At 43.7% G+C, this 14,368-nt stretch overlaps 2 protein-coding genes across 2 annotated transcripts; both read left to right on the top strand.

Annotated features, from left to right (window-relative positions):
- The first annotated feature begins 4,116 nt into the window (after window positions 1-4,116).
- Window positions 4,117-7,091, top strand: LOC146299691 (actin, alpha cardiac muscle 1). Its single transcript, XM_084675341.1, has 7 exons — window positions 4,117-4,171; window positions 4,746-4,884; window positions 5,062-5,386; window positions 5,494-5,655; window positions 5,751-5,942; window positions 6,244-6,425; window positions 6,576-7,091. The coding sequence occupies exons 2-7, from the start codon at window positions 4,756-4,758 to the stop codon at window positions 6,717-6,719; spliced, it is 1,134 nt and encodes a 377-aa protein (XP_084531467.1). The 5' UTR covers window positions 4,117-4,171; window positions 4,746-4,755; the 3' UTR covers window positions 6,720-7,091.
- A 1,399-nt stretch (window positions 7,092-8,490) lies between these two features.
- Window positions 8,491-9,925, top strand: LOC146299690 (gap junction delta-2 protein). Its single transcript, XM_084683228.1, has 2 exons — window positions 8,491-8,634; window positions 9,082-9,925. The coding sequence occupies exons 1-2, from the start codon at window positions 8,564-8,566 to the stop codon at window positions 9,923-9,925; spliced, it is 915 nt and encodes a 304-aa protein (XP_084539354.1). The 5' UTR covers window positions 8,491-8,563.
- Window positions 9,926-14,368: the final 4,443 nt, after the last annotated feature.

Below are 14,368 nucleotides of genomic sequence, written 5' to 3'. Positions count from 1 at the left end.
TCAAAGGTAATCCCAATAGGGTACAGCGGAAATCTGGCGTGATGGAGGCCTACTGAGGACAACTCTCCATCAAGAACAGACACTGAAAGTTAACTTTTGTGTGGCGAATCAATTCATCAGAATTAAACATCGGGCAAGGTGCTCACTGAAGCGGGAATAATTAAAATAAATTGCCCATGCACTTCGCTGTGGTTAATGAAAGTCTGAACGCAACAGTCAGTTTGTCTATTTAGATGTTTTCTACATCTCTTTAGCTCCCGTTTGGTTTCTTAAAACATGGTAGGCCTACTTTTGCTTGCCGGAAAACTTTAATTCATCTCCATGTTTTTGATTGACACAATGCCTTGTCATCTATTTCAAAAATAGTTCAGGTTCCAATACTTAAATATCGCTTTGAGGACTTATCCAAAATGCTCCTGCTGAATATGAACAAATCCGGGTAGCTATGCATCTGTAGTTTAAACTATTCAAATTGAATTCATGAATATTTCATTATATTCCAAAGCGCTATTTAACCTCATTTTTGCAGGCTCACTATTGACTGATACACACAGCGACAATAATTCTCTCATGCGTTCTAATCCTTGAGAAAATTCCTTTGAAAAAGATGGCCGCAGCCCAAACCTTAGTGCAATATTTATGCTAGTGCCATATGAGACCTAGATAGATAGCTTTTTTGTCTGCCCAACTCCACTCCCAAGTGTCCTGAGGGCAGAAACCACTTGCCAAAAAATCGCCTGATTTTAATTTCAAGTTTGTTCTCTCTTTTTCCTCCCAGAAGTCTTGGCAGTGGCCGCAGTGCGCTTGGCTGGAGTGGGCTAGGCGTGGAAGCCAAGCTGACAGTATCGTGCTGAGAGGCTGCACGTGAGAGGAAGAGGAGAGAGATTGGGCAGGGCTGGTGAATATTTGATTACAGATGGAAAAAGGCTGCTCCTCCTCGCTGGAAGCAGACCCAGGGGTGAAGGGGCTATATAAAAAGAGAGGATATGTAGTACTCCGCATCCAATTAACCCCATACTGCTTTGTCATTTCACTTTCTCTCTCTCACACACACAAACAAACACACACACATGGATTGCAAAGTCCCATACTGCAAAGGGAATGCCAAAATTGATTGAAAGCAAGCTGCAGATTCTTAGTGGTCTATGGTGTTCTACCTGGGTCTGACCACAACCCTAGTGTTTGCGCTGCATGTAAAATGTTTTGTGTAAATCTGTAATACATCTTGTGACATGTTCACAGTGTGCCTGATGTGTATACATATTTGAGTGTGTGTGTCTGTGTTTGGGTGTGAGGCTTCCGGCTTGGCATTTGTACAACTCGGCCCAGCAAGTATTTCTTTCTGCCTATGTGCACCCCCCCCCCCCCCCCCCATAACTGACTCTTACCAAGGGGCTAAATCTGCTGCCTAGGCTGTCAGCATCTGACTCACATGAACTATATGAGCCTTCATAGCCTGCATGTTAATGAATGCAGGCCGCACAGTCAGCATCGTAACTAAATCATTAGCTGATTTCCTGATGAGGGGTTGGGATATGTGAAACACATCAAGCTGTATGCGCACTGGAACACTCTATATGTAAATCACAGTAACAGAATATGATAAACTGTCTTCTCTCCACCTCATTTCCAGTCAACACTGGAATGTTTAGGTAAATACGACTGCAGTCTCTTTCATTGTATTGTTGTTTAATATGCTGACACAGAAGGCATTGTTCTACATCTACCGTCTGTGGCCTCATGCCTTGATACCTCATAAATATTCCCAAACAATGTTTCTATCATTCATACGTTTACTGTGTGACCTTTGTGCTACAACTATAAGCTTGAAGCTCCGCCCCAGCGTGTGTTTAGGCTATGACAATATTATTATGTAATAACTTTGTAAATACGTTGGATGTTCAGCAGAGTGTGGAGGTTGATCTCTATTGTTAAAATCCTTAAACCACAGTTGCTAATCTCAACCCTTGAGCTATTTAGACTTGAACTGCCTCTCAGTTCCGATTTTATGGTCAAATACTGTCCCCAAAGATTTTCTCTGAGCAGTATGTTTCACGTCCTCTGTCGATTATGACCTTAAAATGGCCCCTACTGGTCGCCATGGGCGATGTGTCGGAGAGAACAAAATGATTTCAAACCATTTGTATTGAACCATTTGCATTTGCTGAAGTACCAGGCTAAAAAACACAGGGACATCTTCTGAATGCACTATAACATGACCACAGGAATCGTCCAGCACTGAACAAATGGCACTGGAGAGTTTTCACGCAACGTTTCCGATCAGAAAATCTCATCTCAAATCAATCAACCTTTTGGTTCTGTGTTCCTTGTTCATTTCTAAAATCTGTCCCCCATCCTATTCCCCCACGCCACCCCCGGGATGAGTGATTAAGGAGATCTTGGAAATGTGATTGTGTCATGTTGGTTTAACTTCAGAGACTCCCCCAGGTGTGGAGACCACAGGATGGAGAGATCAGAGCTTCTGTGCATCTCCTCCCTTTCTGACACTGCCTTGAATCTATTACACCATCAGGTGTTGTTCCACGCACACACGCACACAAACGTTCACACACACACACACACATATGCACACACAAACACATGCATGCACCCAAACATACATACATACATACATCTATACAATCACACACATTGTGCTTAGGCCTACACCACTTCCTGTAAACTTCCCTTCGCCCGTCACAGTTCCCTACAGACTGTGCAATGGGGGGTTGACTGACCAGACTCATTATGTTTATAGAACACGTTAAGCATATTTGAATAGTGGGCCAGAGGGATGCTGAATGGCGGCATAGCCTAGCATCGATTACGTAAGACCGAAAAAGAGTCAGAGTGAGGGGTTATGGCTTGGGGTTGGGTGACAGTAACATATGATTCATGGCTTGCTGTGCCCTTTCTGTGTTGTCCTTCTTGTGGCTGACCCCTGCATTGCTCTTAGCCAGTGTTATTTTAGACCTTCTAGGGTTTGCTCTTTCTGTGTTTCAGGGAAGCAACCAGCAATGTCATCTGCAAAGTCTTGTTATCTTGTTAAAAGTGTTTAGTATCTTCAACTTTGATACCGACCTCTCCAATATATGTTATAGATCAGTTTGATTCCCTGGGATTAATTCCTATAAATACTACAACATAAACCCCAAGTGAATAATATGATTAAATAGCTAACCACATATATGGTCACTCACTAAGATTAAACTATTTATTATGGTTATGGAAACGTATTGATTTATGCAAATCGAATCACAAAAGGTCCATAACTTTCTCAATTTCTATTTACTCTCATTATGACAGTTAACTGAAATAATGTAGCCTCAACTAAATTAATGAATTATTCATATCCACTAGGGTAGCCTACTGTCAGGCTGTCTCAAATGAAATTTGCAATGAGTGGTTTCTCTCATTTTTTCTCTGCCAAAAATTCCAAATGGTGGGGTTTGGAATTTGTGTTCTGAATAGAGACAGGCAGCTGCTATCGCCAGCTGTGTGGCACAAGTGGTCTTCACTTTTGCTACCGTGGTAGAGCCCCTAATCCCTCTTTGAAGGCTATTGTCTGGGGCTACTCACAATAGGAAGAATCTTCTCAAATTCTAAAAGGCAATTGACTTTCTCAGAAATTTAAACTCTACACATTACACACAGGCAGTTGTTGCCTTAGTTTATTAATTTACAACAGTTATATCCGCCTTTTACATAATGTTACATGTAGCCTAGCTATGTTAATCCCGCTGCCAGATACTTGGATAGTCTACTTGATGGACATCCATCTATCCTTCTTAATCTATATTCTTACCTATATGTAATGTTCCCATTGTTTATTTTAGTCGTTCTCCCTTCCAAACAGGAATTTGACGCTGCTCTGAGTGAAGGTGAATTCTACATGTCCGTTTGACCGGCATTGTCTTTCTGCTCTCATCCCTGATCCCTCCCAATATGGGCCGCAGGCACGGATGTCCCGCGCGGGACTCCCTTCGACTCACCATTCCATTAATGGCCTTGCAGTCCTCAATGGCGCGAGGGCTACCAAATATGGAATAGGTGGCGCACTTCGCCCCCCTTACCTCTGTGGGTCTCGGGGACACTGGTCAGAGTATAAATCGGCGTGCCCTCACTCCCCTGAACCCCTGATTCCCCCGGTTTGGCGCAAGGTGCTGATCTGGTGAGTAGTGTAGTGTGAGTTTACAAACTTGAGTCAACAGTCCGATGGATTTACCGGGAGCGGTGTCTAGGCTACAAGTTCTTACATTTACTAGTCGCGACATAGTAGCCTACTTAAACATTCAAATGTTAACCAATTTGACCTACGTTTGGACTGCAGGCTATTTCTTTTTTCATGCCAACCAATGTATTACATAGATAGTTTTTTAGTTTTTTTTTTACAGTCTTGTTTGTTTTTTCAATGACTGATTAATACCCTATGGTGTGTCATTTCACTTGTTTTATATTGCAAAAACTATTTGTATCAGGACAATCCAAGCTAAATCCAACATTGAAAACACCAACAAACAATTGCCAAATTAGACAATTATACAATAACAGATCAACACTTTACCGGGTAGGGAGACAATACTACTTAGGTAATTTATTATCTTATAATGCACAAATGAATCCGATAAAACTTTAGCATCTTTTATTTTGAAACGTTTAAAACAGAAACGTTTACAAAAAATAGTTCTGGTAAACAAAAATAATGTTTGTCGAAAATGTACCTTTTGTTTTTGTGGCTAAATCAGAGCTGAAACCATGTGCGACGACGAGGAGACCACCGCTCTGGTGTGCGACAACGGCTCTGGCCTCGTCAAGGCTGGCTTCGCCGGAGATGATGCACCACGAGCTGTCTTTCCCTCCATTGTTGGTCGCCCACGTCACCAGGTAAAGTAAACGCAACCCTCAATCCTTGATAGCAGAACGATGGAAGATTGTGCTTTTGTGATTTTGACTTAATGTCAAAAGCACAGCCTTCCTTGATAAAACGTACAATTTGAGTCATGCGTAAAACAGCTAGTCATCGACATGTATAACACATCTCCCATCTATATTCTTGATCAGGGCGTCATGGTCGGTATGGGTCAGAAGGATTCCTACGTTGGTGACGAGGCTCAGAGCAAGAGGGGAATCCTGACCCTGAAGTACCCCATCGAGCACGGCATCATCACCAACTGGGACGACATGGAGAAGATCTGGCACCACACCTTCTACAACGAGCTGAGAGTGGCCCCCGAAGAGCACCCCACCCTGCTGACCGAGGCCCCCCTCAACCCCAAAGCCAACAGGGAGAAGATGACCCAGATCATGTTTGAGACCTTCAACGTCCCAGCCATGTACGTTGCCATCCAGGCCGTGCTGTCTCTTTACGCATCTGGACGCACCACAGGTAAGATTTGACGTGCTTGGCTGATGTGTCATACACACACACACACGATGGAGAGACAAGGGAAGCGCCTTTCTAAAAGGCCTTTTCCAACACCCCACCCCTTTCAGGTATTGTGCTGGACTCTGGGGATGGTGTGACCCACAACGTCCCCATCTATGAGGGTTACGCTCTGCCCCACGCCATCATGCGTCTGGATCTGGCCGGGCGCGACCTCACAGACTACCTCATGAAGATCCTCACGGAGAGAGGCTACTCTTTCGTCACTACCGGTACGCCATTAGAACTCAGCTTTCCTTCAGAGTTAACGAGTTCATGTTGGCATTGCAACGCCGTGTTAGTAACAGACACTCTTGACTCCTGACAGCCGAGCGGGAGATCGTGCGTGACATCAAGGAGAAGCTGTGCTATGTGGCGCTGGACTTTGAGAATGAGATGGCCACCGCCGCCTCCTCCTCCTCCCTGGAGAAGAGCTACGAGCTGCCCGACGGTCAGGTCATCACCATCGGCAACGAACGTTTCCGTTGCCCGGAGACCGTCTTCCAGCCTTCCTTCATCGGTGCGTATTATGCGTGGTTGTTGCTCATGATGAATTCAAATCCATAGTTTTTTAGTGGAATAACTGGACTTTGTTCACTCTAGGAAAGGGTTGACTAGACTACAGGCCCAGCCTTCTTTGCATCAGCTTGTTGACATACCCACACCTTACGTGCAGCTGTTATGGGGAGCTGTCGATTTCATCACCTGTTTGCTGTCAACAAGTGTGGCCACTTGTTTAAACAGTGTGGGTCAGATAAAGTTGAAGCTTTGCTGTAGGAGAAGTGCAAATAGATCAATTCATTGTCCATTGTTTATAACAGGCATGGAATCTGCCGGTATTCACGAGACAACCTACAACAGCATCATGAAGTGTGACATTGACATCCGTAAAGACCTTTACGCCAACAACGTCCTGTCTGGTGGAACCACCATGTACCCCGGTATTGCTGACCGTATGCAGAAAGAAATTACTGCTCTGGCCCCCAGCACCATGAAGATCAAGGTAACTAAGCCTATCTGTTTTAAATGCTCGAGATTATATGATCACTTTGCTCATAAACGCACATTTGGTGCTTCATCGCGGAAGCCTAGCTGATCAATTTGGTTATCGGAACACTGTACAGGAGTTTATGATGATGTAATCTGTGTTCAGATCATCGCCCCCCCGGAGAGGAAGTACTCTGTGTGGATTGGTGGCTCCATCCTGGCCTCCCTGTCCACCTTCCAGCAGATGTGGATCAGCAAGCAGGAGTACGATGAGGCAGGCCCCTCTATTGTCCACAGGAAGTGCTTCTGAGTGCCATACCCCCTACTCCCTCCCCCTTCCTCCTCCTCCCTACAATTCCCTCTGACATCAAACTCTCAATTTACGTCTGAGTCAGGCTCCGCCCTACCCAAGAAAGCCTCTCAATATGAATTGACCACTTTGTTTACCCTAAAGTGCATTTTATATGTTTATATGTACAGGAATTTATAAATGAACAAGATCCGTGACTTAAATCCTTCAATTTTGAGGAATACTAAAGGTCTTACTACAGGATTAAATCATACTCATGAAGGAGCAAATGTGAGTTATTCTTTTTATTCTTTTTTTTTTTACTATTTGGTGCTCCTCATCAAAACCTTGACCTTAACACACCCACTTCCCAATAAACTGAACAAAAGTGGAGCAGCTCTCTGTCACCCTCACTCGCTTTATGTATCTCTCTCTCTCTCTTCTCTCTCTCTCTCTCTCTCTCTCTCCTTCTCTGTGTGATGAACCCAGTAGGTCACATGCCAATTCAGTGGAAGGTTACAAAAGATTTGAGTTAAGGTTATAAAAGATTACAGCGGAAGGTAGGCTAAGCAATTTCCTGATAAATTAACCACAGACTCATTCAATTTAAAAGATGAACCTAAATCTGATACCATGCAGTTTAGTAAATAAGCATACTTGTGCATAGGTGAAGAAGCTTTTACCAAAATGCAAAACTAACAGATATTTTTAAAGTAAATTGTCAGTAAATCCATTTTTTATGTATTGACTTTTCAGTGTTTTGCAACGTCAACAATTACAATGTATCTGGCAACCACTCAAATCAGCGTAACATTTTTTCAGCAGTCTTCTGTTTAGTCTTGCGCACACGCCCAGCATCTTGTAGTGAGTTGATCATGTCTGAGGGCAAAACACGGGGCGGAGCCATATCGCTTCTATTTATAACCCCTACACACAGGGAGCCTCTTAAAGCGATTAGCAGGTCGGATGGAACTGTACTCTCACTCAGTCACATCCACGGCATTATCTTTACCTCGTGTTGATGACAATGGTTTTACTACCGAAAACGAGAACACTGAACCCGTCCTGCTTACATTGGCAATGTGTAATGGCAGGCATATTTTTACAATCGTGTGGCTATCAAAGCACCTGATTTAGAATGGCAAAATATCAGGAGACTAAACCTTGACCCTAAAACTCAGGACACAGCCTATCCCCAGCTTCTGTAGCCCTCAGTGAGTCGCCCCAAGCGCGCAACCTGGCACAATTCCGGCATACTCAATGATTATATCAAAGGAGACACACACCCGGGGTTCTCTGAGTTTATCACCAATCATATTATCACAGATTAATCTCACGGTGGCCCCTGGTCTATTTGCCGAATATTGAAAATGAAAAACCCTGGCATTTTGGCTGCGCTCCACAAACCTGTCTGCGCGTGACGCAGGAGGAGACTACTTAAAGGCGGATTAACGCTGGCAAGACATTAAATCCAACCTCCCTCGATCCAGACGCAGCGCGCGACCCATCAACCTGATCTGAAGATCGAAAATAGGAGGGCTTATAGTAATCAGCCCTTCAGACTCCCATGACAAGGAAAAGTGTAGCAGCGTCGCGCGAGCGCTGAGCAGCGGACACAGCACACTCGCTCCCTCACATATACAACTCCGCACGGCGCGCAAGAGAGCGAGAGAGAGAGAGAGAGAGAGAGAGAGAGTGAGGGGAGAGAGAGAGGGGGACGGCGGTTTCAACACGAGATCAATGCATTTGCCAGATAAACTCGGAACCTCTGGAGAGTGACAACAAACGGGACGTGGAAATAACCACAATTTTGCAGGAATTCGACCAGAGTGCCGCGCGCCCTCGTCTTCTCCGGATGAACAGAAATGGGGGAATGGACCATACTAGAGAGGCTCCTGGAGGCTGCTGTCCAGCAGCACTCTACTATGATAGGAAGGTAAGAATACATCGTCAACCGTTTATTTACAAGGTACAGAAAGACGTGTTGTTGATGGATGATTGTGACCAGGAAGCAGCGTTGTATCGGTCACAAGCTTACAGAAGTAGAGCCAGATCTTGAAAAAAGTAAAACATTTCAATGCATATTTACATAGCCTAAATACATGCCAAGATGTAAATTATGATCAATACACAAGTGCTAGATAATACTGACACAGACATTAGTTTGTCTCATAATAAATGCACATACCATCCCCAACCAGTGCTAAAACAGAGTTGCGTGCAGCAGCTTTCCGTTTCAGCACTGGACAGCTCCCCAACACGCGCTCGTTTAAAGACTAAGTGAAGAACAAAATCAAGGCACACAGAGTATACTTACAATGAATAAACCTCAATAACAGACATTATATTTACACGTTGCTTGTTTTTTTTTGTTGTTTTTTAGGATCCTACTAACTGTGGTGGTGATCTTCCGGATTCTAATCGTAGCAATAGTTGGAGAGACAGTCTATGATGACGAGCAGACCATGTTTGTTTGCAACACCCTACAACCGGGCTGTAACCAGGCTTGCTACGACAAGGCTTTCCCAATATCACACATCCGATATTGGGTTTTTCAGATAATTATGGTGTGCACTCCGAGTCTTTGTTTTATTACATACTCGGTGCATCAGTCAGCTAAGCAGAAGGAGCGGCGGTATTCTACCGTCTTCCTGAGTCTGGATAAGGATCAAGATTCAATGAAACGTGATGACAGCAAAAAGATTAAAAACACAATTGTTAACGGAGTACTTCAGAACACAGAGAACTCCACCAAAGAATCGGAACCGGACTGTTTGGAAGTCAAAGAGATTCCCAATTCGGTCATGAGAACTACAAAGTCAAAATTGCGGCGACAAGAGGGTATCTCGAGGTTTTACATAATCCAAGTGGTTTTCAGAAACGCGCTGGAAATAGGTTTTTTAGTGGGTCAATATTTCTTGTACGGATTCAACGTCCCATCGGTGTACGAATGTGATCGATACCCCTGCATAAAAGATGTTGAGTGCTACGTTTCCAGACCAACGGAGAAGACAGTTTTTCTAGTCTTCATGTTTGCGGTCAGTGGTTTTTGTGTGGTGCTGAATCTGGCAGAACTCAATCATTTGGGCTGGAGGAAGATCAAAACGGCCGTGCGAGGTGTGCAAGCTAGGCGGAAGTCCATATATGAGATAAGAAATAAGGACTTGCCCCGCATGAGTGTGCCCAATTTCGGTCGCACTCAGTCCAGTGACTCTGCTTATGTGTAGCACATGGAAACACTAATAGAAAATGGACAATGTGCAGTGAAAAAAAAATGTAACCACAATGAACGGGATGGACGGATGCTCGCGCCTGATCCATGTCATCCTCAGAAGAGTGGGCAGAGTTTTGATTTGTTTGTCTTTTACTGACTTTTTTGCAAGCGTGAATTACACGTTTGTTGAATTATTTGTTATATTGCACTGATGCAACTTTTTAGTAAACGTTTATACTCGTGTAAAGCGCTAAATAGAGACCATGTTGACGTGTTCACGCATCCTCTCTGTGGGCTGGTCTACTGTACTTGAAGAGAGTCAATGCAAATTGCACTAAGAGGTGAACACGGGGATCCAAACCGATCCCAATATGTGCTATTGACGGTGTTTTTAAACATTTTCCACCGACTTTTGACACCAACCTATTTCAGCGACACAATACACACCGGCTGAAGTAAAAAAGAAAAAAAAAACTATCCTCCAGATTTATATATGCATAGATATATATAAATCAATTTTGACTATGGATCGACCTAGTTGAAATACATCAGCATCATTCATGTTTTTTGTTGCCTGTGTTGCACCACTGACCTTAACGTATGTAATCATTCCATTGCTATATAGCTGACTTGCAAAACAGTATCTGGTGGATTTGCTGCAAACGCTAACGTCTGTGACTTCCTTAATTTATAACACACCAAAGCGCCCACTGCTTTCATTTGTGAAGTGTTTTCTTGCTTTTGTGTAATCAAGTGCCATACTTGTATATAAAACATAATATGTGTACATATAAATATATAAATATATATATATATATATAGTATTATTCATCATGAAAGCTAATTCCCTTGCTTGGAGTATGCTCAATGCCGCCCAATTTATTTTGTTGCTTTAACTGTATTTGTTGTGATTTAAATGAAAAGGATATATGGCATTTTCTCTATATACTTTTGTTTTGCAAATGACTGGAAAAGAAGTAAAGTGCTAGTCTTTTTTATATACAAGAAGGAAATGTCTCTCCACAATCAGAATTGATCAAAACTCAAAATAGCACAAATTGACATTTTTAACAAAGTAATGGGCAAAAATAAAAATCTACTCTCTGGTGCTACAGTTTTTCATAAAATGGTTTTCAATGTAACCAAAACAAGTCAGAAAAAACAACATCTTTTCTGTCCAAAAATAAAAGTGGGATTCATGTACACCAGAAACGTGTGAAGTGCAGTGCTTTCTGTCTTTACTTTCTGAGAGCTTGAGTTGCCTCATCAGTGCTGTCCTATAGTGTCAGCTTCTGCTTGGTGCAGTGTGAAGGCTTGCCACACCCACTATGTTACTCCCCACAAGAAGACCCCCCCCCCCCTCCTCGATCCTCATCTCACCAGCATGTGTTGCTCAGTGGCTGCATTTTATAATGGGGATGCCCCCTGTGACAGACATCAATACACTATGTTCCCCAATGGGGAAGCCTTATGAAAAGCACCGGCTCACATATCTTGCAGTCAGCCCCTGGTCATGTGCTTAACATGTAACTGTTTTCAATGTTTTAGTGTTGAGTTTGCGCCTTTGGCCAACACAGACACACCCTGTGTATTGTAGGGATGCGAGAGACCTCATTCTTATCGATACATGGGGCAGACCTATTAAGTCTTCTGCTCATCCCTTCTTCTCTAATTTGAGGAAGAAAAGAAAGCAAGTGAGCTGCTCCGTCTGAGGGGGAAGAGTGCTCTTCCTGAAGGTCATCAGGAACGAGAACACAGAGAAAAAGAGAAAGTGCCAAACTGTAGACGCCCACACCCCTGAGAGAGAGAGAGAGAAAGAGAGAGAGAGAGAGAGAGAGAGAGAGAGAAGGAGAGAGAGAGAGAAGGAGAGAGAGAAGGAGAGAAAGAGAAAGCTGAGAGTAACTGAAGGAGAGCGGTAAGGGTCTGACCAGAGAGAGTTTGGATGCAAGAATGACTCGGCAGAGTCCAGAGAAATGAAGAGGCCGAGGACTGACCCATCCATCTCGCACTCAGTAGGGACGCAAAATATCTCCCTGACTCCTGAATTTAGGCAAAAAAAGAAGAAGGAAGAGGTGCAGTTTGTCAGGTTGACTTGATGCAATGCAGTGCTTGCCTTTCTTTCCCACACACACGCACCTCCTGTCTCTCTCTCTCTCTCTCTCTCTCTCTCTCTCTCTCTCTCTCTCTCTCTCCATCTCTTCATCACTGTAGGTTGTCATCCTGTTTTCTGTCTGATCTGTCTTTCAGATACACAAACCTATACTGTACAGTGAAAAAGGGAGTGATTTGGTGATGCTACAAATGTTTGTGGTCCAGTAATCACTGAGCCTCATAAATGCCAAGGAATATCTTTAAACTGTACTCATACTGTATATTGTTCACTGTGGACAGTCACCATGCCGCTGGTTTCCCCTGCACAAGTTCACCCTGGTATCTTCACTCACCGCCACTCGCAGCTAAATGCCAAAATTATTGGGTTATGTATGAATGCAATTATGCATGCTGTGTTGCATTTCACATCATGTGAGAGTTGGATGTTTCGGTTAAATATTATATGGTACCTGTGTTGCTGTGTCCTTTGTGGAGAGAGACAGAGACAGAGACAGAGGGGGGTGGAGAGAGAGAGAGAGAGAGAGAGAGAGAGAGAGAGAGAGAGAGAGAGAGGGGGGAGTGATAATGTTACCTAGGGAGCTAGCTGGAGGTGCAAAAAATATACACCTCTCCACCTGGATGAGGTCTGTGGATCAGAATTGGAGCATGCAGACACAGGAAGAGAGATCTTCCAGAGCAGCCCAGCATTTATCTGGAGCTTCGGTACCTCCTCTCCCAGTGCAGGGCCCAACAGAACAGGACTGCGGCCGTCCTGGTAGAACACAAGACACCACCAATTTCCACTGATTGCAGGTGCTTAAAATAAAGACAGGGGAGGTTTTTACAGGATCATTTTAGCTTCTAATCTCTGTCATTTATCTCAGAGCAGTTGCCGGTAGAAACGCCCCGGGATCACAGAGAAGTCTTCTCCCCTGGATGCTGCAGAGAGTGGCTATCAACCTCATAAAGGGAAAGCTGCTTTTACGAGGAACCAGCGACTCCATGTCATTTCATCCATTTTTATTTCACACTTTAACAAGGAGCTTGCACGGAAGATACACAGGCCTCCATAACAAAATCAATACTCCTTCCTCAACAAGCTCCAATATGCTTGCATTCTGTCGTTTGATTAATTCTGTGTCAATAGACAAGATATGGAACGAGGGAGTGGATTTCATTAGGGAGAAATACATGAAATAGAAACTGTTGTCTCTAGAAGATGAGAATATATTAGTATAATTGTTGCTGTTTCCCTCTGTTTGTTTTGTAAGCATCTTGTCATCGTGAGTCATGTCATCTTGAAGCCCACAACAACCGTAAAACTTCTTATTTCCACATTTCGAACCTTTTACACTTGGTACCCCTGTCTCACTGTTGTCTAGATGTGTTTAAGTCAAGTGCTGTGTCGAAAGAGGAATTTATGCTGAAAAAATTCTCAACAACTTAGTTTTGACACAGCCTCACAAGCTAAGACTCAGCAAAAGCTCTGTTCTATATAATACAGCATCTAATCCTATTCTCAAGAGCACTGCAGAGAAAACGCTAGCACATTGGAACAGATTTAGGGAGAAGATTTTGGATGTGAATGCCAGATATGACGTTTTATGCTGAAAATGCAGCTACATAAACGTCTTGTTGAAAAATGACTTCATGAAAATGGTCAGTTCCAGAACTACAAAAATAATTAAATAGTTAGCACAACCTATTAATCATTACTAATTGACACATTTAATCAGCAACATATAGTCCAACTGAAACAGAACGACCCATGCGTTAAACCTTTATCTAAGCCTTGACCCCTGTTTCATCCAATGACAGTTTAGTTCTATAGTCCATTTGCAAAGCCGTTGCCCCCGGAGACGGTGGTTCACAGAGTGTGAGACCACTGATGCATTAGCGGCTTCCATCTCTGGATGAACACAGAGGGACTCATAGGTCAGGAGCTGGTTTCACGGACAAACCATAACTGTGACATCCAATACCGTGTACCCAATACCCATGGCTAGGGTACAACACAGTTATGTCATCGTCCCAAATCTCCCTTGCATGCAATAGCTGCCTTGCCCTGTGAAGATGTGATAAGCCACCAAAAGGACAAACATAGATGTTCTTGTTAATGTTCTTTGCTATAGCAATACAGAAGTCTAGTGGTTGTGGGTCCCCAACATAGTCAAACAGCCAGCCGTGTCCCGGCTGGTAGGGTTGACATGCGAAGGACAAGCTTGTGCTGTGGCAGCTGTTACTGATGTGGCCGGGGTGGTTAACGTCTGTATTTACGACGTTCCGTGGCAGCAGCTCTACATCACAGGGTACCCCCCCCCCCAGTAGAACCTGAGAGCTGGGTGGAGGGGGCGAGGGAGGGTGG

This window comes from Hypomesus nipponensis, chromosome 3, assembly GCF_054491055.1.
Source record: "Hypomesus nipponensis isolate SF chromosome 3, ASM5449105v1, whole genome shotgun sequence".
NCBI classification, from domain to species: domain Eukaryota; kingdom Metazoa; phylum Chordata; class Actinopteri; order Osmeriformes; family Osmeridae; genus Hypomesus; species Hypomesus nipponensis.
This window is presented reverse-complemented; position numbering and strand designations above follow the sequence as displayed.

Coding starts and splice junctions, on each gene's coding strand:
- LOC146299691 (XM_084675341.1), top strand. CDS start 4,756: ATGTGCGACGACGAGGAGACCACCGCTCTGGTGTGCGACAACGGCTCT. Junction 5,387..5,493: donor CGCATCTGGACGCACCACAG/GTAAGATTTGAC, acceptor CACCCCTTTCAG/GTATTGTGCTGGACTCTGGG. Junction 6,426..6,575: donor CCAGCACCATGAAGATCAAG/GTAACTAAGCCT, acceptor ATCTGTGTTCAG/ATCATCGCCCCCCCGGAGAG.
- LOC146299690 (XM_084683228.1), top strand. CDS start 8,564: ATGGGGGAATGGACCATACTAGAGAGGCTCCTGGAGGCTGCTGTCCAG. Junction 8,635..9,081: donor CACTCTACTATGATAGGAAG/GTAAGAATACAT, acceptor GTTGTTTTTTAG/GATCCTACTAACTGTGGTGG.